This window comes from Trichoplusia ni, chromosome 17 (genome assembly GCF_003590095.1).
Source record: "Trichoplusia ni isolate ovarian cell line Hi5 chromosome 17, tn1, whole genome shotgun sequence".
In the NCBI taxonomy this organism is placed as follows: Eukaryota; Metazoa; Arthropoda; class Insecta; order Lepidoptera; family Noctuidae; genus Trichoplusia; species Trichoplusia ni.
This window is the reverse complement of record NC_039494.1, coordinates 2,632,480-2,654,082: the sequence shown is the minus strand read 5'-3', so window position 1 is coordinate 2,654,082 and position 21,603 is coordinate 2,632,480. Positions and strand designations below refer to the sequence as shown.

Here is a 21,603-nt window from a genome sequence, read left to right as displayed (position 1 = left end):
CTGTAACCGGTGCCACTTTCAAACTTCCCCTTATATACTCATTTCTTACTCTATCCGCTCTCGTAACACCACACATTCCTCTTAACATTCTCATCTCTGCTGCATGCAATTGTCTTTCATTCATCCCTTTTGTCGCCCAGCACTCTGATCCATACAAGACAGCAGGTCTGACAATGGTCTTATAGATCTTCCCCTTAAATTTAAGGGGAATGTGGGGGTCACAAATCGTTCCCGTTACCTGCCGCCATTTCATCCATCCTGCGTTAATTCGGTGCTTAACCGCCCGATCTATTTCGCCAACGCTCTGAATGAATGAACCAAGATACCGGAAGTCGGAGCAGACTGGAAGGCGCACACCAACAAGCTTTATAGCTTCAGGACTGGAGAGACCGCCGAAATCGCAGAACATGTATTCTGTCTTTGTTCTGCTGATTTTCAAGCCCACACTCTCCAGCTTCTGTTGTGGAAGAGGAAGAGGCACCAGGGTGCCTCTTCCTGTATGTCTGCCGTAAGGGCATCCATAATCAGCAAGAAGAGGTAAGGGCTTAATGCCGACCCTTGGTGCAAGCCCACTGCCACACTGAACTGGTCGGAGTTGCCAGCAGACGATCGGACGTATGTACAAGATTGCCTGTACATAGCACGAATTAACTCCACATACTTTCCAGGCACACCTTTCTCTTTCATAGCCCACCATAACACTTCACGAGGCACCCTATCATAAGCTTTCTCGAGGTCAATGAATACCATGTGCAAGTTCTTGTGCACACGTCTGTACTTCTCGCACAGTTGACGAAGTGCAAAGAAAATACAATGCACATAAAAGTATAATACAATGCATTCTCTCTAAAATTGTGAAAATAAATATAAAGCTAAAATTATTTAAAGGAATACGCCAATTGCTCACAATCAGAATTTGAAGAGTTTAGATATATAGCTACGTAATACGCCCGTCACAGTTGCCCGAGACGCTCCCACTACCCCAATCATTCCAATACCATGTTTTATCTATTGTGGAATACTGGTGGTCCTCGAAACATCTGGTTGGGAATGCCTGACAGAGGTACTTCTTTCTCTATCCATCTTTTTTCGGAGCTACCTCTGTTGACGTCAGGCTCCCAGGGATTCAGCTTAGTATCCTGTCTATCGCTAAGACTGACCAAACAGACTATGTCTTATCAGTCACAATCTCCACACATAAAAAGTGAGGACGCCATAGAATCTGCATATCAAGGTCATAAGGGCCTAATTTCGAAATAGCGTGGTCTTCAACAGAATTGATTAGGGCAATTTAGTAAATTATATTTATTTTAGTTCCACCTTTGGACGTCGCCGCGTCGTGGTCGTGGCGAAAGCATCGAGTGTTGACTTATTTAAGTTGATTGTTTTATGTTTAATATATTTTAGTAGTTCGTATTCATTGCTTATGAAAATAACGTCGTCTTCAAATAAAGGAACTCTTGCGTTATTTTCCGGAATTCGGAAATTTGGATAACTAAAAAAGTACTTCAAAGGAATTTTTAAAAATCATCTCATTAAAGGTTTGGGAATTTCGAAAAAAACATTTTGTTACTCATACTCTTTCGGTCATATGTACTCGTACCTACAGTAAATTAATACTCACAATAAAACAATATTTCTCTACAACCTAACATTGCTACTCTTGAGTTAGCGGAGTGCAATTACGGATGGGTGTGTTTCAATAATTGGCCAATTCCAAACCTATTTCGTTGGATCCATCTTGATATCTGTTGATTGACTTTTGAACGGAATTCCGTAAATACTAGATAAATTTTAGTGGCCCAGTTATTGTTAAACTTACCTAAAACTAATATAGTTCCTATAAATACAATATAAATTTCTTATGGGGATCATCATCACGACGAAATAAACACGACATCAAGTTTTTTTTTTTCAGAAGTCACTGGATTACTGTTTTTTCCATCCTTTTTTGTGGTATGAATGGATTCTGTGGTCCAGTAAGTTTTGCAATGTTTTTAAAAAGTTTTTTTTTATTGTAAACCAGTCCTAACCCATTTATATCCTCCGGGATTTGAGAAATTACCATTGACATAAAAACTACTTGAAGTCCCTCTCCAGTTGACAGACCATCCTTGTCAATTTTCATCACGATGCCGACGGGTTGACTTGTTTAGTCGTTATTGACGAACAAACAGACAAACTAAGGGACAATCTTTAAAAAAACCGCTTCAACTTGGTAAATGCATTTATTCGGTAGTTCTTATAAGTAGTAAAGTATTACTAGTAAACAGAGTATTTCGGGAAAGGTCGATCTTATTTTACTGAGGCCTATGTAAGCATCACACTAAACCCAGTATGCACAGGTTCGATCCTCACTTGTTCTAAATCTGGTGTTCTTTGTATTTTATTACGTAGTTCTGGAGTCATTAAAAACAACTATTTTCTAGCAAGCTTTAGTGAATTACTCTTTTTTTTTAAAACTGCTGCAAAATTATAAACTGCTGATCCTTATTATGTATGCAGGTGTGGCACGGGAAGCTAATTCTAAGATTATTTTTCGCGGAAAATCATGTTGTTTGCATTTTTGAATATTGCTTTATTTTTATCGAGTCTCGAGTATCGAGGGGGTCCGGAGGATGCCTTGGTACTAATAAAATACAAAAATGATTTTATGGAAAACTATACACAGTACAATCTTCTATCTTCACACATTTGTGATTGGCTGTGTCCCGAACAGTGCCAGCGATGCACCAGCAGTCGCAGTAGTGCATTCTGCTCGCGTGGGCTGGTAGAGGGCATATCTCTTCAAAAGCACAGTCAGGACCCGGATTGTACTGGCCAGGTGGACAAGCTGAAAAGGTACATTGTCATCAGACATAACATTTCTACTGCAATCAAACAACGCCATCTAGTTTAAATTAAGTAAAACTTGAAGAAGAAGATGAGTGATAAAGATAATTACTTAAGTATATTATATTTTTAATTTTTATGGAAAATTTACAACCTTTTGTCGTTTCCATCGCTCAAATTTATGTCCTGGGTTGGCATCAAACCTAGGAACTCGGTATAATAATCCGGGCTAATTGTAAAGTAAAAGTCGCTTGAAATGGCTTCAATTTTTTTTGTTCTAAGAGACTTCCATTTCTAAAAGTTTTAAATGGCTGTGGGAGATAGCTGGCTGAGATTATTGATTGTGACAGACAGACACACAAGTAGTAAAATCTTATCAGTGTTCCTATTAGAATACGTAACCCTACTACCTAACCTAAATTGGTAATTTTTAATGAAAAACTAAAATGATGGATTTATTCTTTCGATTTCACAAAGTATTTTGATACTTTATACAGTGCAGTCGTAGGTCATCATTGCCAACAATTATTATAATTATCAACTTTTAAATCAATGAAATAAAGTGAATCTACATAACCACTAAGCACTCTGAAAAAGTTAAGTTTTTAATTAACACGTCAAATTTACATGTCAAATACTTATAATGAACGATAAAAAACTAATTACTCACCAACTGACATTTGCAGGCCAATTAAAAATACACACAATATAACAATTGTTACCCTCATGTTGTCGATTTGAAAACACAATTACAAGTGATCACACAACACGTCTCGCAGGTTCTTAAAAAGGCTTTAATGATTCAATCATTTATATTTACAATTTATAAATAACTTTGTCGTTAAAATGCAGTTAATTTTATACGCGTTTAATAGGAATTGCTATGATTATATAATACCTTTTCGGTATTATCATAGTGACTCATTAACCAAAATCACAATACAAGAAATCGTAAAACTATTTAAATGTAAATGTGCCTTATATACAAGTCTACCTGTTGATCAATCTCAGATGAAGCTACATTTGAAACGGTCGAAAGGTGGAAGGGTGACCATCTATGACATACCGAAGTTCTCCGTGTTTCGGAAGGCACATTAAATGGTGGGTCTCAGCTTAAGCTGCTATTAGCACATCTTTGACAGTCGTTTCGGGTAGTAATGGCTAGCTAATAAGCCAGAGAGTCTGACAACCAGTTTAACTAAGAGGTATCGTATTGCCCAGGTAACTGGGTTGAGGAGGACAGATAGGCAGTCGCACCTTATAAAACACTGGTAGCTGGATCCATGCAGCATAGTTAAGAAAAGGCTAGGCTGTGATGAGACCTATTACAATCAGGCATAGTGTGTCTCTCGGTAAGTATGTACGTCTTTGAGCAGTTAAAGCTGTGCAAGAGGGACATCGTTCTTTAGAGAGTATAGAGATGTCTCTCTTTTGCCTCACTAAAAAGGCTCGTAGTAAGCCACAAGCGAGCGATATCAATCCCCGATGACTGGTTCCCTATGATCGAGTTTCCTCAACGGTAAAACTCTTTTCACATAAAACTGAGTATTATTTATTAAAAGACATACGTTTCAATTTGTTTAGGACTTAGAAAAAAAAATTTGGCCGTCGTAGAAAATTGTTATCAGCTGATAATTTTCATGATAAAATGTGCAATAAATAAATAATTATTTCTATTGCTAAAGACGTTGTTAAATTATATTTTTCCTGACATTTTTATTCTCGTACAAAGAATTGATGACAAAAGGGGTGTACTAAAACATGTTTTATAAATGACTCACAATAATTAGTCCTCCACTTACAATACCAACAATAATTAATATATTTAATATGAACAAATATTTATAAATAGGTACATTAGTACCAAGCAGTCACGTGGATGTCGAACTGTAAAAATAATTGTAAATATTATGTTCTGACACATTTACATATCTGGGTCAATGATAAGAACGTTATGTTAAGCACACTGACCTCAATACGACCGACGTATACACAAATCATTTCTTGGATGTCAATTTATAAATGTTTTATCTAATTATACTGGTATTTTTTCCGTATAAGTGCACTGTACAGAGACCTCTGATTCCAGAGCAGGTCGCAGTGGCGAAAGAGAGATATTTGACTGCACGGATACCCGAATGGTTGAAGTCACCACGTCAAATCCACAGAGCACGACGCGTCGTTGGTTCGATCCCCACGAAAGACAAGCGTTTTTGTGATCAACAAATGCTTGTTTTAAGTCTGCATATTACATGAATATTTGTGGAACCCCTCGTCATACATGGATTATATTCGTTACTGCAGCATATTCCACAACTGCAAATTTCGCTTTAAGACATGGTGGTAGGCTCCAAGATGACTTGGTGCAAGGTAGACGGGGTCTTTAGTCACTAAGGACGAATGCCTATTATTGCCTATGAACGAATAAACAAAATGCAATAGGTTTTTTTGTTGGTAGTCGCTTGACGAAAATCTTCATTACTCGGCATAGTACTTTAAGGTACAAATGATTATAAAACTCTATTTTTTTCATCAAGATTAACATCTTATTGCATGAAATTAAAACCTAGGCCAAAGTAATTTACTTTAAGATATTAATTACTGCGTAGTATCTATAATAATACCTAAGCAGACTCTGTATTTAATAAGCGCAATTATGCACATAAATCTTAATTATTAAAATCACTAGGTATAAATAAAACAGACACTTGGTTTAAAATTTAAATAATATTATCAACACTAGGTTTTGTCTTAAAATAGGTACATACATTTACAATAGTTAGTTAGTCCGGGTCAAGACTGAATAAAAAAATATCTAAGCCTCAGTTATCAACAACATTTGTTATTAAAAATAATTACAATAATTTGATTTTTTGCCTCTATTAACCATAATAATCACAGGCATGTAACTTAAGAAAAAAACAAGAAAACATCGGTGACGTATCTTCGCTTTTTTTAGGCACAGGTAATTAAGTTTAAACTTGAACTTGAATAGGTCAAATGCTTCTACAGCTAAGCGTAGATCCAATGGTAAAACAAAATAACCAAGTTACACTAGATATAACGCCAACATGTTTTTGTAGTTAATCCTGGTTCACTCCGGTTTAGACCAGACGAAGTGACTGTGTGACCCAATTAGCGGAAATAATATGCAAAAGCCCAGTTCATAGCAATGCTCAAAATTGACTTCTGTTCTCATAGAGTGCCCTTAACTACTTTAACTTAGAACATTGTTGGCTTTTACTAGTCCTTTGTATCTATCACTTATTCTGTTTGTCCTGTCAATCTGAGCTAGGTTTCCATTGAAACACTACCACTACCTTGACTCATGATCATTAAAAACAAATGACACACAATTTTGCTTCCCAAAATTACGATGTCCTGATATTCAAAATTTATGGTTATATGTTTATTTTGTAGAAGGCAAGGGTCCGTTTTGATTGGCAGGGTGATGGTAAATTCAAGGCCTACCAAACATGGTGTCAAAAACTGATAAAATTAGTGATGAAACTCACTTATAACCTAAATAAAGGCTTATCAAGCATGTTTACATAAGAGCAGTCCTCGTTTTTAACACATTTGTTGGTGATGGTGTCCCTCAGGGTGCCGGGGTTGCACCAGCAGTCGCAGTAGTGTCTCCTGGCAGAATGTGCGGGAACTGGGCAAATGACTTCGAAGGCACAGTCGGGACCAGGGTCGTACTCCCCTGGAGGACAATCCGCTGAAAATTTATGACATGATGTATTAGAGAAGGTGCGAAGACCTCTAAGCCGATATTACGGAGTAGGAAAAAAAAACTAGGAATGAGAAAAACCTTCTACGTGTAGGTTTGTTGATGAGGAGCAAAATGGGGATGTAAGTCATTCGGATTTGAGAAGGTTGTAGCTAACGAAGCTTGAATGGATAAAATGTAGATTCAAAACCAAAAAATTGTTATCATAATAATTTCTGCTTGTAATTATGTATCCATATAATCTACACACACCGATGCTATTAACATTTGGAGAACCCAAATGAATAAGAAACGAATGAGAAGTCTGCTGTGGGTTTTTCCGTTTACTCCCGGACATAAACAATTGTTTACAAACGTCATAAGTCATATAATCACGAGTTTAGATTTTATAGCTTTTTTCACGTAAAATACTTACTATTATACGAGCATAATGTTATGACTTCTAAATAAACAAAACTTTATGACACAAATACAAAGAACGAGCATTACCAACCAACCTACAGCATTATAAATATAAATATCTAAGTAAGTATAACCAATTAAATTAACGCGCATACATAAATAAATCTAGCCTCAACACTAAAACTGGTTACAATAAATAATGAGACAATACAAAATCACTTGTACACTGCACACTCTTAGTTCACTCAATATTAGACAATCAATCTTCAAAATACCCACCGATTGAGTGTTGGAAACTAATTAAAAACACAAACAAAACAACGATTCTGAGCGTCATGTTCACGGTTCACTCACACAAACTCGAATGGTAATGATCCCACGACATCACTGTTTAAATAACATCTTCACCTCGATTATCAGTGCCGCTAAAATGCTACACAAATCTGTGAATTCGCCAAACTCGTTGCTACATTTTAGGGCTCCTGTTCAACAATAGTCACGTACATTGGATTATTAAAGTCTGTTGCAAAAAGTGCTTGTTAACAAAAGAAGCAATGAACGTTGAATTCCGATTCAAGATCATGTTAATGTTTTGTGTTATATGTTTCGTTCTTAGCAAGATTTTGAAATATACAAGAAATAACAGACAGCAAACGTATATCTATGACTATCTTCTAATAAACAAAAATGTAAAGAAAAACTGTAATCAGAGTTCGAATCGCGCAAATTGATGAGTGACGCAAGCAGGATTCTCACGTGTTTGGTACAAATGTATCGTAACAATAGGTGTCAGCAGTATATCTTGTGAGTAACTAGCTGAGTATAGTAATTAAATTCAAATTTTATTCCATAAGTAGTATTTTTTAGATATATCTTCAATATTTACCTCTAATTGAAATATTATTTAGGGATTTTCTCTTACCAGCATACCAAGTAGGCGCTCGGTTGTCCGCTTCAGATATCACTGGAGTTATACAGTCCAGGCGCACCTTCAGGCACTTCCTACCGATTACTGGCGAGAAGTGGCCAAAGATCGGGTAAAATGGCGCTCTCTCGTATCAGAGGCCAAGAAACATTTTGGGTCGCTGCGCCAACGGAGTTAGTAGGTACCTATTCCTGGGCCTGTCAGCAATACTTACCAGTTACCCATTTGGTGGGTTCACAGCAAAACGCTTTTTAATAAACTACCTAGTAGCCACTAGTAGGTAGGTATACCTATTCCTGAGACATGTTGGGGTAGAGCTTTAATTACCTTTGCACCACCACCGCAATCAGCGTATCGTCTTATTTCACACCAACACGCTTTAAACCTGTGTCCTATTACCTACTTACAGCTAGACCAATGTGCTAGCTAGACTAGACCAATATGGCTAGCAACCAGAAAACGCTGTTGCAAAACTCTATTCAGGCAAAGCTTCAGAGCTGCAGCTCAATTGCAGACATCGACATATCGATAAAAATAGTTTATCTCTAAAATTTTTGCTAGTTAGATACATTATATTTATGATGATGAGGGTTTTTCGGCAATGTTAAGTACCGGGACAACGTAGTTTTGGGAAGCAAGACAGTTAGTCAATACATTTGGTTTAAATAATAATCATGCGTCAGTCATGTTCCATAGAAACCTAGGCCAGATTTATAGGGCTATTAAACTGAAGATAAGTCACTGACGGTATTATAGATGGACACCGCCTTGTAACAAAAGTTAATAAGAAACACGTCACATCGACGTTTCCTATTTACTGATTTTATTATACCTATTTTAATAACTGCTTAGCCTTTAAAACTGTATACTACGAAAGCAGAATTAATAACAGGTATGGTCAATCAGGAAAGTCATTTATTAACTCACCTTAGGGTAAAAATAGTATCTAACCGATATTCTTTGGATTACTTTTTAAATTTTTTGTCAGATTTAAGATTCTGTTAAAACTGGCAAACCACTTTCTTGACCGTCCGTACCCACGTACCTGGTCTGTTACAGGGACATCACCTTACCATATTCCTTATAAAAAACCTTAGCCTTTCTTCTGGACTACGCAATTCCAAGTATAAAATAATATAGAGACCAACATGACTAATCAAGATAATTCTTTGAGAATAATACTCGTCATGGTCTGTTGCCTCCACTTTATAATTTTATTAATTTGCGCTTCAGTCATAGAGGCGGCAAATGTATCTTTTTTTGACACGCTAATTATTTCTGCTAGCTTATAAGTTAGAAACTTAGAACACGAGAACTGTGTTAAGGAAATAAGGTAAGTAAAAAAGATTTTAATAATAATACATTTATTTCCTTAAATTACTACATACAAAGCTGAATTAGTTTTAGGTTTTTTTTATAGTACCTAACTTTCGTGAGGATGATTCATTATTAAATGATGCGACGTTTTAATCACGCGTATTTATCGGGATTACCCAACTAGTTTTGAACCCAACCGGAATCCTTTATTATGATCTTGTGGCCCCGCCGCGTCAGCTCATGATTGAAAGACATATTTGAAAGTCTTCGAACTAGTCGACCAATACTGATATAGGTACACGGCGATTTTTTAGTCGTCTTACAAAAAGCCCTAGGGGTGATAATTATTTTTTTATCGTCAACTAAGATAATAAGTACCAAGAAAAATTAAACATGATATATCTGATATATCCTCTTAAAAATGATTAAAACGCCGCCGCCCGCGCCCCTCTCCATTGTTACAAGGCTCGGACCGCGCTCGCAACAGAGCTGTGTTTCTAAAAAACTACGAATTGCATCATAATATTGAATAGAAATTGCATTTTAAATTTATTCAAATCTCAGAAATACCTATTTTTTTTATCATCATCAGTCATTGGATACATGAAATGGGCTGCTTTTGTAAGACGACTAAAAAATCACGGTGTATATGCGTAAGTAATCCGTTGCCTCACTTAATTGTTATAGGTTTTCTATGCATTTGTACATGGGCCTAATTTTTTTTGGGGATGGCTTATCGAGCTGCCCTTATCATGAGTTTAGAAAAAGATTGTTGCTGTCAGGGAAGAGAGACGTCGTCGCTGCAAACTGCTAGTGCGTAGCGTATAGACGCTTTCCGAATAAATGCCCTTTCTCCTAGCACAAGAGCTCATGGTTCAGGCACAGGCTTTCACGCTTCATTACATACCTACTTAAAATTGGAACATCCTACAACAGGCTATCACACCATTCCACTGCATTTCAAAACTTACCTAAAACGAACTGATGCAAAGACAATATAACCTACTTTAATCTATAAATGACAACCACTTATCGGAACACAAGCATTAGTATCCAATCTTCTGTAGGTCCCAGGGATGCACCAACAGTCGCAGGTGACCTTCGGGTAAGCATGGAGGCTTCTCGTTGAACACGATGGCTCGAGACCACAGTTGGGACCAGGGTTATATTCTCCGTCGGGGCAGATCGCTGGGGACAATGTCTTATGATAAAAGAAAATAGAAATTAGGCTCTAAGTTAAGGACACTACACACTATCACGGTATTAGTATACCATCCAACAAATGTCCCACACACAGATGGACACAGGCCTCCTCCTGTACAGAGCTTTGAACATTGATTATCGCGTTAGGTCTCTGAACTGATTAGGGCGAAAGTTGGAGTCTATGCTTAGAAAAACGAATTTTGATGAAATTTTGTAATAAAAACATTAGCTACTCTTCTATCTTTGAAACATTGTTGCGTATTTATTGTTAAGCTCAAAAAGACGGTGGTAGCTACAACTAGATATTAACTAGATATAATTATTTGCAGATTTTTTGAATTAGGTTCAGGTTCTTTATTTAATAATTGATAAAAAAAATAAACAGTTCATTGAAAACCAACAAATCCTCCAATTCATTAGTTACAACGACATCTATACTTGACAAGGTAAACTAAACTATGGTTAAGTAACAGAAGTGCTCACCACACGATACTAACTAATCTTCTCTGAGTTGTACGAGTTACTAACTTTTGTTATAAGCAAGTTTGCAACGAAGTTTCCATAAGTTAAAACGGTTAATCCCGAAGTACCACAGTTTTATAGGCACCTATTCACTGTCATGAACTGGATTTTAAGCATCTTTTATAGCATACTATTATATTGCATAAACTGATGTATACCTATTATGGATTAATATGGATGCAATGCTACAACGCATTGAATAAAGACAAAGACAACATACATAAAACATCTCACAGATGACAGAACACGTAAACTTACCGAGAACTAACGCCAGATAGAGAAAAACACACCACAGAAAAGTCCAAAACTGCATGTTATCCAATATAATTTTGCAGCTACGTAAAAACAAAACCGCACCTTTCCAGAGTATTTTATTAGTTCAAACCTCGACGACTGACTGGGTCACTGCGCAAGAGAACTCTGAATTGATTTATTTTAATTACTTACGCAAAGATAAAGGGGTAAGGACGTGTTTATTGACTACATGTAAGTACTAGAATGTTTATACTTTGATTATTAGGTATGTACCTATGATATAATTAGAACAATACTTTAATTACTGAATGCATTCCAGAATGGTTTTAATTACGAAATATTTGCTAATGTTCATTAATTATTAGGGCGATATTCGTGCGAACACAAGAAAAAATAGTTTGTATCGCACAATGGGCCGATTTGGATCCTACGTGCGGGAAAAGGGAGGCCATCACCAAGTATTTGTAATTTAAGAACTCTGCAGCAGCACCTATTATCATACATGGACTTCTGCTGGTGATATCTACTTAAAGCAGGCAGAAACTAGTTGAAACTGCCCACCAGAAGAATGAATGACTCTGTGAAATGATGAGTATTGAGAAAAGACCTTAAATTGTTAGAAACTCTGGCACTACCATGCATGTGTACATACATATTAAATAAGTTATCGGCTATGGTGGGTCTACCACCTTTCAAAGTAGATTGATAGATTGTGCATTCTGCTGTCTCACAAATATAAAGATTTTAATATGTGTCAGTTTGAAAACGCATAAATATACATTCTGTAGAATAAGATTGTTAACAAATAGAGTACCTTAACAGAACACAGATGTGTAAATTGGATGACTATATCGTTTTTAAGATTTAATGAGAGTAATTCTATTCATAATGGACATTGATATTCACTCAAAATCTTATTCAGGTATCAAAGAAACAATAATAAGGTCCAAAATATAATACATTTTTTATTTACTTTTTTGAACTCCTTACACTTTTAATTTATGCTTTCAATTAATACAATGTAAGAATACTTTAAACTAAAAAGGTAGGTATATTATCCTTTGGTAATGAACTTTTTAGAAGAAACTTTCTATCAACATTTGCCATAACCCCTCTAGCTAAATGATATTTTACAATTGTTAGCATCTATTATTATTTAGAAATCTTCATTTTATTTTTTTAGTCATGTGATTAACACTTGTCATTTTCATATAAAGAGTTTTCTATAAAAAATACCCTTGAATAATATAATATTCCATAAATTTCGTACAGAATCATCTAGTCTCAAACTAAGGCAAACTTGTATTATGAGTACTAGACAAGTGATAAACGTACTATTTTTCTAAATATAGATGACACCCAGATACAAAATAAATAATTCTGCTCATCACAGACACATTTATTTTGGGTGGAAATCAAACCAACAATGTCCAGTACAGCAGTCAGGGCCACAAACCAGTAGACCAAACAGGCCAGTCAATAAAATATAATTTAGCTAGAGGCTTATGCAATGACACAACTTCTTCAAGTACCTAAACAAATGGAGAAGAGAAGCAATCCCTATTCTATACAAGTAATACAGGTGTAAGTTATAAATAACTACTACTACAAAAATTTCAAGTAAAATTGGATACAAAGTGCAATAAATTGTAAGTGCAAACATTCTACTGCAATTCATATTGCATGAAAAGCTTAAACAAGCATTTCTTTAATAATAAAATAGTCCATATACCTACAACTATAACTTATATTTATATGCTATTATTAAGTAGTTTTCTTCTTAAATTTTCCCATGGGTCTCGCAGCATTGAGGGCTGTAGGTAAGCATCTATACCGCTCCGATCTTGCCCGTAACTGTTGTTGCTTGAGTTGCTCTGAAATTGTATTAAAAATATTGTTTTAGATACAATTAGAAAGAGTTTTTTTTTGTGTATACTGCACGTCACTTGTTATTTTTTAAATATAATTGTTATCTAACTACTAATAGATTTAAGGGCATTGTATAGGTCCACTATTTAGCGACTGGGCTGGTTTTAGTAAAACGTAAACGAACGATAATGCTATGTCGGTACGGTACGTACAAAGGACAAAAAGAGGTTGTTACAACTAAACCGAGTATAATCTACAAACTGTATTATGCTGTGAATAAAAAGTTCGTTGGAATTACCTAGGATACAAGTTTTAAACTCTTTCTCGTTGAAAGAAAAGGCTACTTACGCCATAGCTACTTCTCGAGCCATTCCCCCAATTATTTTGATGACGTCTTGGGCCTCCACTAGGACGATTGTTATGATACCTTTGTTGCTGATTGTATTCACGTTGCCATTTGCCTTGAACCGGCGTACTCTGAGTTAGAGGAATGAAATTATCTGACATTTTAAGTTATTATGGCTCAGTTTAATTCGTGGATACTAATTGCTACGTAAAAATACAATACTACAGACGATAAACAAATAACTATGTTACGATGGTGACATTGACATCAACATGACATTATTCAATGGTAACGTTAGTGTTGTAGTTTAAAAAAAAAACTACTATCCTATGTAATAGTCGATCTATATGTGACATACATTTATTTTAAGAATTCTTGATATTAACAAAAAGATATGCTTTGGAAAAAAAGATTCACGAGAAAGTCACGCGAATATAAAAATATTACAAAAATATGAACCGAACTTTCCATGGTGGATCCAAACTAAGCTTATTTTAGTTTTTGTATCGTTTTGAAATGCTATTTTTGTATAAAGTTACCTCTTACTGAAAAAATATGTTGTAATCTAAGTCAAACATATACTTTAGAACATTTATCACTTACAATTTTTCTAATTTTAAAATGGTCGAAAATATTTCGAAATGAAAAGCCAAAAGTTGACATAGTCTCTCAGTTTATATTGAGCTGAAAAGTTTTATATAAACTCATGGAATCGACTATCTTTTAAAAGTTGTCATACTATTAATTTGTTTATATGTTTAGCTACAGTACATCACTTCTGTCAAAAAATTTGATCGAACGCAGGCTTTGTACTGAATTGATTACCTATCTATTTTCGGATGAAAATAACAATTCTTCTATAATGATTCAGTGATTGTTGTGAATAAAATTCGTGGAAGCTGGCAGGGTTTCGTGTAAAAATGTGGATCCCGACAAAATCGCCCAAGCTAGGAGTCGGTAAGTTGTCATTTTTTTAATCAATCAGCTCTGCGCGGTCCGGATACATCCTGCCAATTATAGCGGAAACGTATATAACATGTTATGAATAATAATTATTTAATAAATGCTGATACAGTATCATGCTCATGGAAGTTCCATGATCTCTTGAATGTATAAATCATCTCATTCAATGAACTTATGTAGCCATTGAGTAGGCTATTGTTTGTCAACCGTGTCTTATGTTTTTCCTTACTTCCCGACCTTGTTTTTTTTAATTCTTCAAAGCAAGGTGTTTTCTTATGCTCTTTTAATAGATATGGTGTATCTATGTGATGATATTTCAGCATTATGATGTAGATATTCCATTTAGTCATAATACTCACATAAAATAATGAAACAAACAGCAGCTATTTAAAGGAACTGGAATTCACTAACAATTATTATATAACACTGTGTGTAATTACTTAAACTATGATAATTAAATTGATGGGTATAGAAAGTCTGGAATATAAAATAATCTGATTGTATAAATTAGTAAAAGGTGATATTACTTTGTGTTTTAAATTTCATTTTCAATAAACTATCAAATGAAAATGTTCTGCAGTCATCAGTGTAGCACCATTCTTTTCTTATTCACCCTTCTTTCACTCTTACTTATTATTTCTTCTGTAATTAAATTAGGTACTCCATCAAATAACCTTCTACAAACAAAACTCTGATGACTTAAAACCATTAAATAATGGAAGTATGTATTATTAAGATTAATGCTTTTTGTTTCAGCGGTTTACAACTGGAAAGGCGATGTCAGATCAGGGTTACCACTTGAAATAGGGGAAGCTGTTCAGATATTAGAAGAAAATGGAGGTATCATTGTTTTATACATTTAATTATACATATTTAGCCAAGAAATGTGATATGATAATGTAATAGATCTAGAGCCGATATTATACTAAACTTTTATTATTGGCCCATCTGAAGTAACAAACTTCTTGTAAATAATTGTTGAAGGTGGTTAATAATAAATATGTGCAAAGGGTACTAAGAAATAAGTCCATATAAATAAATAGAAATACTCATATACTGACATGTAATAAGGGATATACTTTCAATAATAATTATATTTTAAGCCCCTTTTTTAAAATGCTAATCATTAGTTTTTTTACCTACTATAAATTACTGTAAGCGCTGTTATTGTAATTTGTTTACCTTACAAAGACAAAGATCCAGTTGAATTGATAGAAAATAATGTGATCAACTGACAACTAAAACAAAACTTTCATATTTTTAATGTATGTTTATAGAAACAGATGTCACTTTCACATGCATAATTCTAAAATAAATAACACGACACATCATTATTCATAAATGTAAATAGCCAGAAATATTAGTTAATATTAAATTATAGTTGTTATGCTTATCTAATGGAATAGAAATATAGTTAATTGTGTCATTATCTTCCCACATACAGCCAGTTGACCTATAGGAAGAGAGCATGCTCTTAATTGCACTATTAAAGTATCAACTAGCTGTTCTTATAACTGCATCACTTAATAAATTGTTAAGAGACTTTATGAGTTCTAAATTATACTTAAATTATAGTCATTTGTGTAAAGAAAACTTTTATAAAGGAGTGGTTGTTTTAAGTCTCTAAATATATACGGAATCTTTTTTGGGTTCAAACTATAAAGTAGTATAAGTATTATTTTACCTAAAAGAAAACTACCACAAAAATCCACTAAATTATACATACACTAGTACCATTACTTTGAAAAGCAATCCATAATATGCTTAGCAATTAAAAGTTTTGTGATACACTGTAGTAGTTGATATTTTTTTCTTTATTCTGTGGTTGAAAGATGATAACATATATTATTATTTATATTTCCATGAATGGGTAGGAAAAATTTGCAATATAATAAAATTTAAAAAAAGACCTTCAAATCGAAGAAGCCTTTGCCTCAAATATTATTGTAAAAAACATATTATTAAACACCTAAAATCATGTTCTTTATTCTTGACATTCATACTTCTTACTACTTCACAAATATTGATGTTAAGTTATCATCATTTTGACCTGTCTCTATTATGTATTAATGGAAAAGTTCAAGTCATAGTTATATGATAAAAGGTTTATCTGTCCCTTGGACTGATAACGAATTCGCGATCGATACCCCACTGAACTCGTAAGTTCATTGTTGATGTGCTAAACGAGACAAGCACAAGATCTTTGATGCTCTAGAAGTAAATGCCTGTTCAAATTTCAATACCCTTGACATTCCACTTATTATTATTATACTCACCTATATTGACATTTCACCAAACATATGATTCTTTAAGAGTGTCACTTTTATAAGGGCACATATAAAGTCAAAGTAAGTCCACTCAATTTCGTTAGACCGTCGTTTTATGTACTCCCACGCAGTCATAGCCTGCAGGAGCATATTAGCTTACCAGTTCCTGGACGATAGTCCCTATCTTGGCTTTTTTTGTTATACACGGATAGCCGAGTGGTTGAAGTCACCACGCCAAACCCACTTCCCGCACGATTTACACGTTCGATCCAAGCATAGGACAAGCATTTGTGCCATCCACAAATACTTGTCCTATGCAAGGATCCTTTGTGCATCTGTTAGGATTAAAATCTTTACTGCGGGAGCAGTTTTTAAAACAAACAAAAACCTGTTTACTTATTATCTCTTTTCGCCAACCATAACAACACTTACTGATGAAAACTCTCTTCACCTTCTAGGTTGGTACCGCGGCTTCAGCTCGAAGGACAGGTCAGCTTGGGGCATATTCCCGGCGTGTGTCGTATCCCTCCGACCATGCACCGTCAAGGGATCCGGGGCAACAGCCATCGCGGAACTGAAAGACGATCCGCTAGTCCGGGAGATAGCTTGTGTACTAAGAGAATGGGCGCGACTGTGGAAGAAACTTTACGTGGTGAGTTATACGTTCATTTGTTGTTACTTTGTTAGATGGAGTTGTCTTTGTGTCTGAGACTTGGTGTTATTTGTTACAAAAGCTTTGTATGGATGTTTGACTAAATATGCAAAGCCAGTCGTGGTATAAGTAATCTATAGAATTGCTTCTTAAAAAGATGTCCGTTTAAAAAATCTCATCATACTCGCTGTATGGAATGAAAAACGCCTGAGTATTATTAGTTTAGTCGGCGTACATTCAAATGTTACTTGAACTGTTACTTTACAAATATATAAGCCATTGAATAGAATTTGGAATTCATTCCCAAATACCGTGGGATGGTCAATTCACTAAGTATTGAATATGCAATCTGGGCAAATATTGAATACCAAGGGCGTTTAATCGGCAGTCACTTGTTATAATTCGATGAATGGGTGGACAATTGTACCATTTGTACCTAACTACATAGTATACATAATATGTATGTATTGAAATTGAAGTCCATTTTAATCGAACCAATACTATAATGAATCATGCAATGCAGACTCATATCGCATTTGCCTTTTTTTTGTGCGTTGTCAGTTGTTACTGTATTTCATGTTTTGTTGTTATGTAATTTAAGCTATACAATGCATTTGGGGGCTAAAGAATACGTATAATTGGAACTACCTACCTAATTTTAATTTTCGAAAGGCTCTGTTTATTAAAAAAAAATATTTTTTTACCAATAAAACTATATACGGTTATCAAATTAAAAACTACTGAGCTAAACATAATCAAATGTTATTTTACAAAATTACAGCTATTTCGTGTGAAATGAAAAAAATAATCAACAACATTAATTCATCCATCCTGAAGTGAAGTGAAGTTCTGTTGTTACAAACTAAAAAAAAAAACAAATTACAGACAAATTGAATTTCTTCCTTTTTGAAGTCTATTGAAAAATCAGTCTTACCACACAAATCATCGATCAACTAGTCAAATGCCACAGAAGATCGATGCATGTTTCCCAGTTGTTGTTCCCACTGTTCATTTTCGGAGAAAGTTATTAACCTCAAAGGAAGAGACAAATATTCCAAATATATCCGGGTAGCTCAGACTTTCTGACTCATATGTTGAGCGAAGCATCTTAATGAGTAGAAGTAAGTTGACCAACTTCCTTTCATATAGAATACTATCTGTTGCCCGCGACTTCGTCCGTGCAGGTAGATCGTAGGCAATAGGTAAAACAATGAAGGAAGTGATATTCCGACTATAAATTGAGATGTATGGATCAAGCTGCAAACGTCGTGCAAATTTGATTGAAATCGGGAAAATAGTTCAGGAGTCTATCGCGGACAGACAGTGACACGTCATTTATGCATATTAAGATGGTACAATACAGCCTTAATACAAAAGACGTACATAAACAAAAGGCCTCAAAACGAACAAAGTAAATTGTTGACTTAACCATGGCATTACCGCCGTACAGGAAACGCGTCACACGACTAGAATTCCTAGCACTTGAACTGAACTTTAATTAGCAATGAATATCTGTTATAAAACATAATATGTAATGGCTGTTTCCGGCATTGATAGATGCTATAAGCACTATTAAATACTTATATTAATTATCACGTAGGTACACAATTACTCATGTTTAATGGGAAATTTATTAGCTTGTCTGTTACGCGTTTAAGGCAATGTTAATGATCGAATTTGGTAAAATATCCTAAGGGATAAAGAATACTTAATTTTTTAACATAAATAACTTACTTAACCGTAATCCAAATGCTTTGGGGCTCCCCACAAAATGTTCATTTAACGTAAATCAGTTTAAAATTACGTAGCCAAAATGATTTATAAAAATATCACTTCAATCAATCTTACCGTGGCGTCAGGCGTAGAACATTTTTTTTTTTACTAACCTTCTATGTCCCACTACTGGACAAAGGTCTCCCCACGCCCTCTTCCACGATTCTCTATCCTGGGCCACACGGACCCAACCCACGCGGTGTGCTTTTAGATAATTCGGCTAACGCTTCCTAGGCAGCAAATATCTTAGGTTTTCATAGATTTACCCATGACTACAATTCGTCGCACTAATACTTGTCTTAACGTATATAAGTAAGTGGTATAACAAAAACAAATTATGAAATCCGCACTGTAGTAGACATTGTTTGAACTTTTCTGAGCAAAAGTAGTTTTTTATTTGTTAATGAGGGTATTTACAGTATAACAATTACCACTGCTAAATTAAAATCGATAATCTACGATGTTAAGTTAATCATATAATTAGTCGGTCAAATCAATCCAGTTCCTTCTTTTCATTTAGAATATTTGAAATGCAACTAAGACAGAGTAAGACAGGTTGTCAATTTAACGTGCCTTCCGAAACACGGAGGAACTTATTTTGACATAGCTGGTCCATCCCCGGACCGACCGTATAAAGCGTAGCTTAACCTGTAATCTATCATCAGCTCTCGCTATCAGCTCCTTAAAAGGTACTGCTTGTGGAAGTGAGAGGCACTCTGCGCCGTCTCTTTTCTGAAAAAAATGAAATATGGACTGGCCTGATCTGAGGCAGTAGAAACAAAATTAAGTTGGTACAAGTAATGTTTTGATGGTGATGGTTTATAATTTATGATTTCAAAATAAACACTTTCGAGCCGACAATGAAGGAAACAGTCCAATTGTTGGTACACCTTAAATAACCAAACAACCATGTTTATACTTAAAACAAGTTACGAACGATACCCCTGAGAACATTCAGGCTTTGTTTCATACAATACTTTTAACTGGATAGTTACATTATTCATTAATGTAAAGAGTTAAGTAATTTGAATGATGCTACGAATTACTCACGCGTTTTTAACGATTACCTGACTAGTGTCAGACTCAACCGGAACGTTAAGTTGTAATATGCGTTTTTTCATTATATCCTTTGAAATGTGTAGATGTAATTAAATTGCTTATAATGATATTTTTCATCATATCTGAGTCTACGGCTCATGCGTGTCACGTGCATTTGTCAAATAATTGGACGACCTTGAATTCATAGTCAATCAGTGACAATATTAGCGTCACTGGGTATCAGTGGGCATGGAAAAAAACACGTTACATTTGATTAATGTATTGATTTTAGTTTTTTGCGTCTCTGATGTAGGTATAAAAACTATGTACCTATTACTTAACGATAGTTAAGCATATACTGCATATAAAATGATAGGTATTTGGACGCAAATAACTATAGCTGTCTCATTAATACATTTAAAAATGTATTTTTTATCAGACTTTTCTGCAAGATCTGTATTCCTAGATAGAAAAGCAAAGCAAGGCTAGTACTATCGCGGGTCATTGAAAGAGTTATTATCCATTTACGTCAATATTTATACGGATGCAGACACAACGTCTAGAACAAAGTTTTTGCTTCTTATTTAATAGTAATTATTCATACTTTAGTTGTTATTCTGCGTAATGTTTGAAGATGTACATATTTATACTGTTCAAGACGCTCAGTCACTGTTTCTTTTGTCAGTTTCTAAGTTATTCATGAATCATTGTGTGTTGTCCTTTTGTTACTTTTAAAGCACATACTTGAATGGCAATTGTGTAAAGGTTTTAAATAGATGGTTAGATAGATATGATGTTTATGCATTTAATTACATCACTTATATATCTCGATGGGCTTGCTTGTTGAAGCTGGTTTTATTACGTCACTATTTATTTCTTGTCTTACTAGCTGAGTGGTTTAGGTCACCACGCCAAACCAACTTTGCGATACTGGTCGCGGGTTCTATCTCCTCTTAGAACAAGCTGTTTTTTTATGAGAACCTCCGCGACACTTGCGGCGGTCTTTATTTTTTAAGTGATCGGGAAAGCTCTATGATTTCTTTCTCACAAATCTATTCAGTTAGCCTGAGGCATTAACTGTTTAGTCGAACTATAAAAATATTCCTTTATTTTCTCAGGATAGCTTAGGTCACGATACGTATAATTATGTAGTTTTCTAAGTTTACATATTTTTCCAGGAACGCGAAACCTACAGGTTCAGTGCTGTGGCCAAAGTGATGCGGGAGCTCCTGAGTGGTCGACGGGCGCTCCTAGCTGGTACCCTCACTCAGGACCAAACGAGGGCTCTCAGACTAAAGCTTGTCGCGAAACTGGACTGGGGGAACAGGTGAGTTAGGCATGCCTTTTTTTACAGTACTCCCTAAGCCAAGTAGCATACCCCAAGAACGTAAAACTTTGGATGCCGAGTAGCTAAACAAGTTTTTGATCGTTCAACTGATCCAACATATAGGTATACCTTTTAATAGGCAGTTGGTTGTATTTACACACGTATTTTTAGATGATAAA

General features: G+C 35.0%; 2 protein-coding genes and 3 long non-coding RNA genes across 6 annotated transcripts in view; 1 reads left to right on the top strand and 4 right to left on the bottom strand.

Moving 5' to 3' along the window:
* The window catches only part of LOC113502692 (rho GTPase-activating protein 100F), a 51,745-nt gene extending 50,995 nt beyond the window's left edge, over positions 1 to 750 (bottom strand). Inside the window, exons 1-2 of the mRNA XM_026884344.1 lie at positions 662 to 750; positions 327 to 503 (exon numbers count right to left, since the gene is read on the bottom strand). Coding sequence (XP_026740145.1) covers positions 327 to 503; positions 662 to 750 — 266 coding nt within the window. The remainder of the gene's footprint in view (positions 1 to 326; positions 504 to 661) is intronic.
* A 1,459-nt stretch (positions 751 to 2,209) lies between these two features.
* LOC113502548 lies at positions 2,210 to 4,064 on the bottom strand. Its single transcript, XR_003401363.1, has 2 exons — positions 3,503 to 4,064; positions 2,210 to 2,833 (listed from the first exon to the last, which is right to left on the bottom strand). It is a non-coding gene; the product is annotated as an uncharacterized LOC113502548 (long non-coding RNA).
* Positions 4,065 to 5,540: 1,476 nt separating this feature from the next.
* On the bottom strand, positions 5,541 to 7,341 carry LOC113502547. The gene is made up of 2 exons (XR_003401362.1): positions 7,247 to 7,341; positions 5,541 to 6,553 (listed from the first exon to the last, which is right to left on the bottom strand). It is a non-coding gene; the product is annotated as an uncharacterized LOC113502547 (long non-coding RNA).
* Positions 7,342 to 12,974: 5,633 nt separating this feature from the next.
* On the bottom strand, positions 12,975 to 13,709 carry LOC113502499. The gene is made up of 2 exons (XR_003401356.1): positions 13,407 to 13,709; positions 12,975 to 13,063 (listed from the first exon to the last, which is right to left on the bottom strand). It is a non-coding gene; the product is annotated as an uncharacterized LOC113502499 (long non-coding RNA).
* Positions 13,710 to 14,163: 454 nt separating this feature from the next.
* LOC113502591 (dedicator of cytokinesis protein 3) overlaps positions 14,164 to 21,603 on the top strand; it is a 56,197-nt gene continuing 48,757 nt past the window's right edge. For both annotated transcript variants that reach the window (XM_026884209.1, XM_026884208.1), the window contains exons 1-4: positions 14,164 to 14,361; positions 15,124 to 15,207; positions 17,093 to 17,286; positions 21,276 to 21,424. In XM_026884209.1, the coding sequence (XP_026740010.1) occupies positions 14,325 to 14,361; positions 15,124 to 15,207; positions 17,093 to 17,286; positions 21,276 to 21,424 (464 nt within the window). In that variant the 5' untranslated portion in view covers positions 14,164 to 14,324. The remainder of the gene's footprint in view (positions 14,362 to 15,123; positions 15,208 to 17,092; positions 17,287 to 21,275; positions 21,425 to 21,603) is intronic.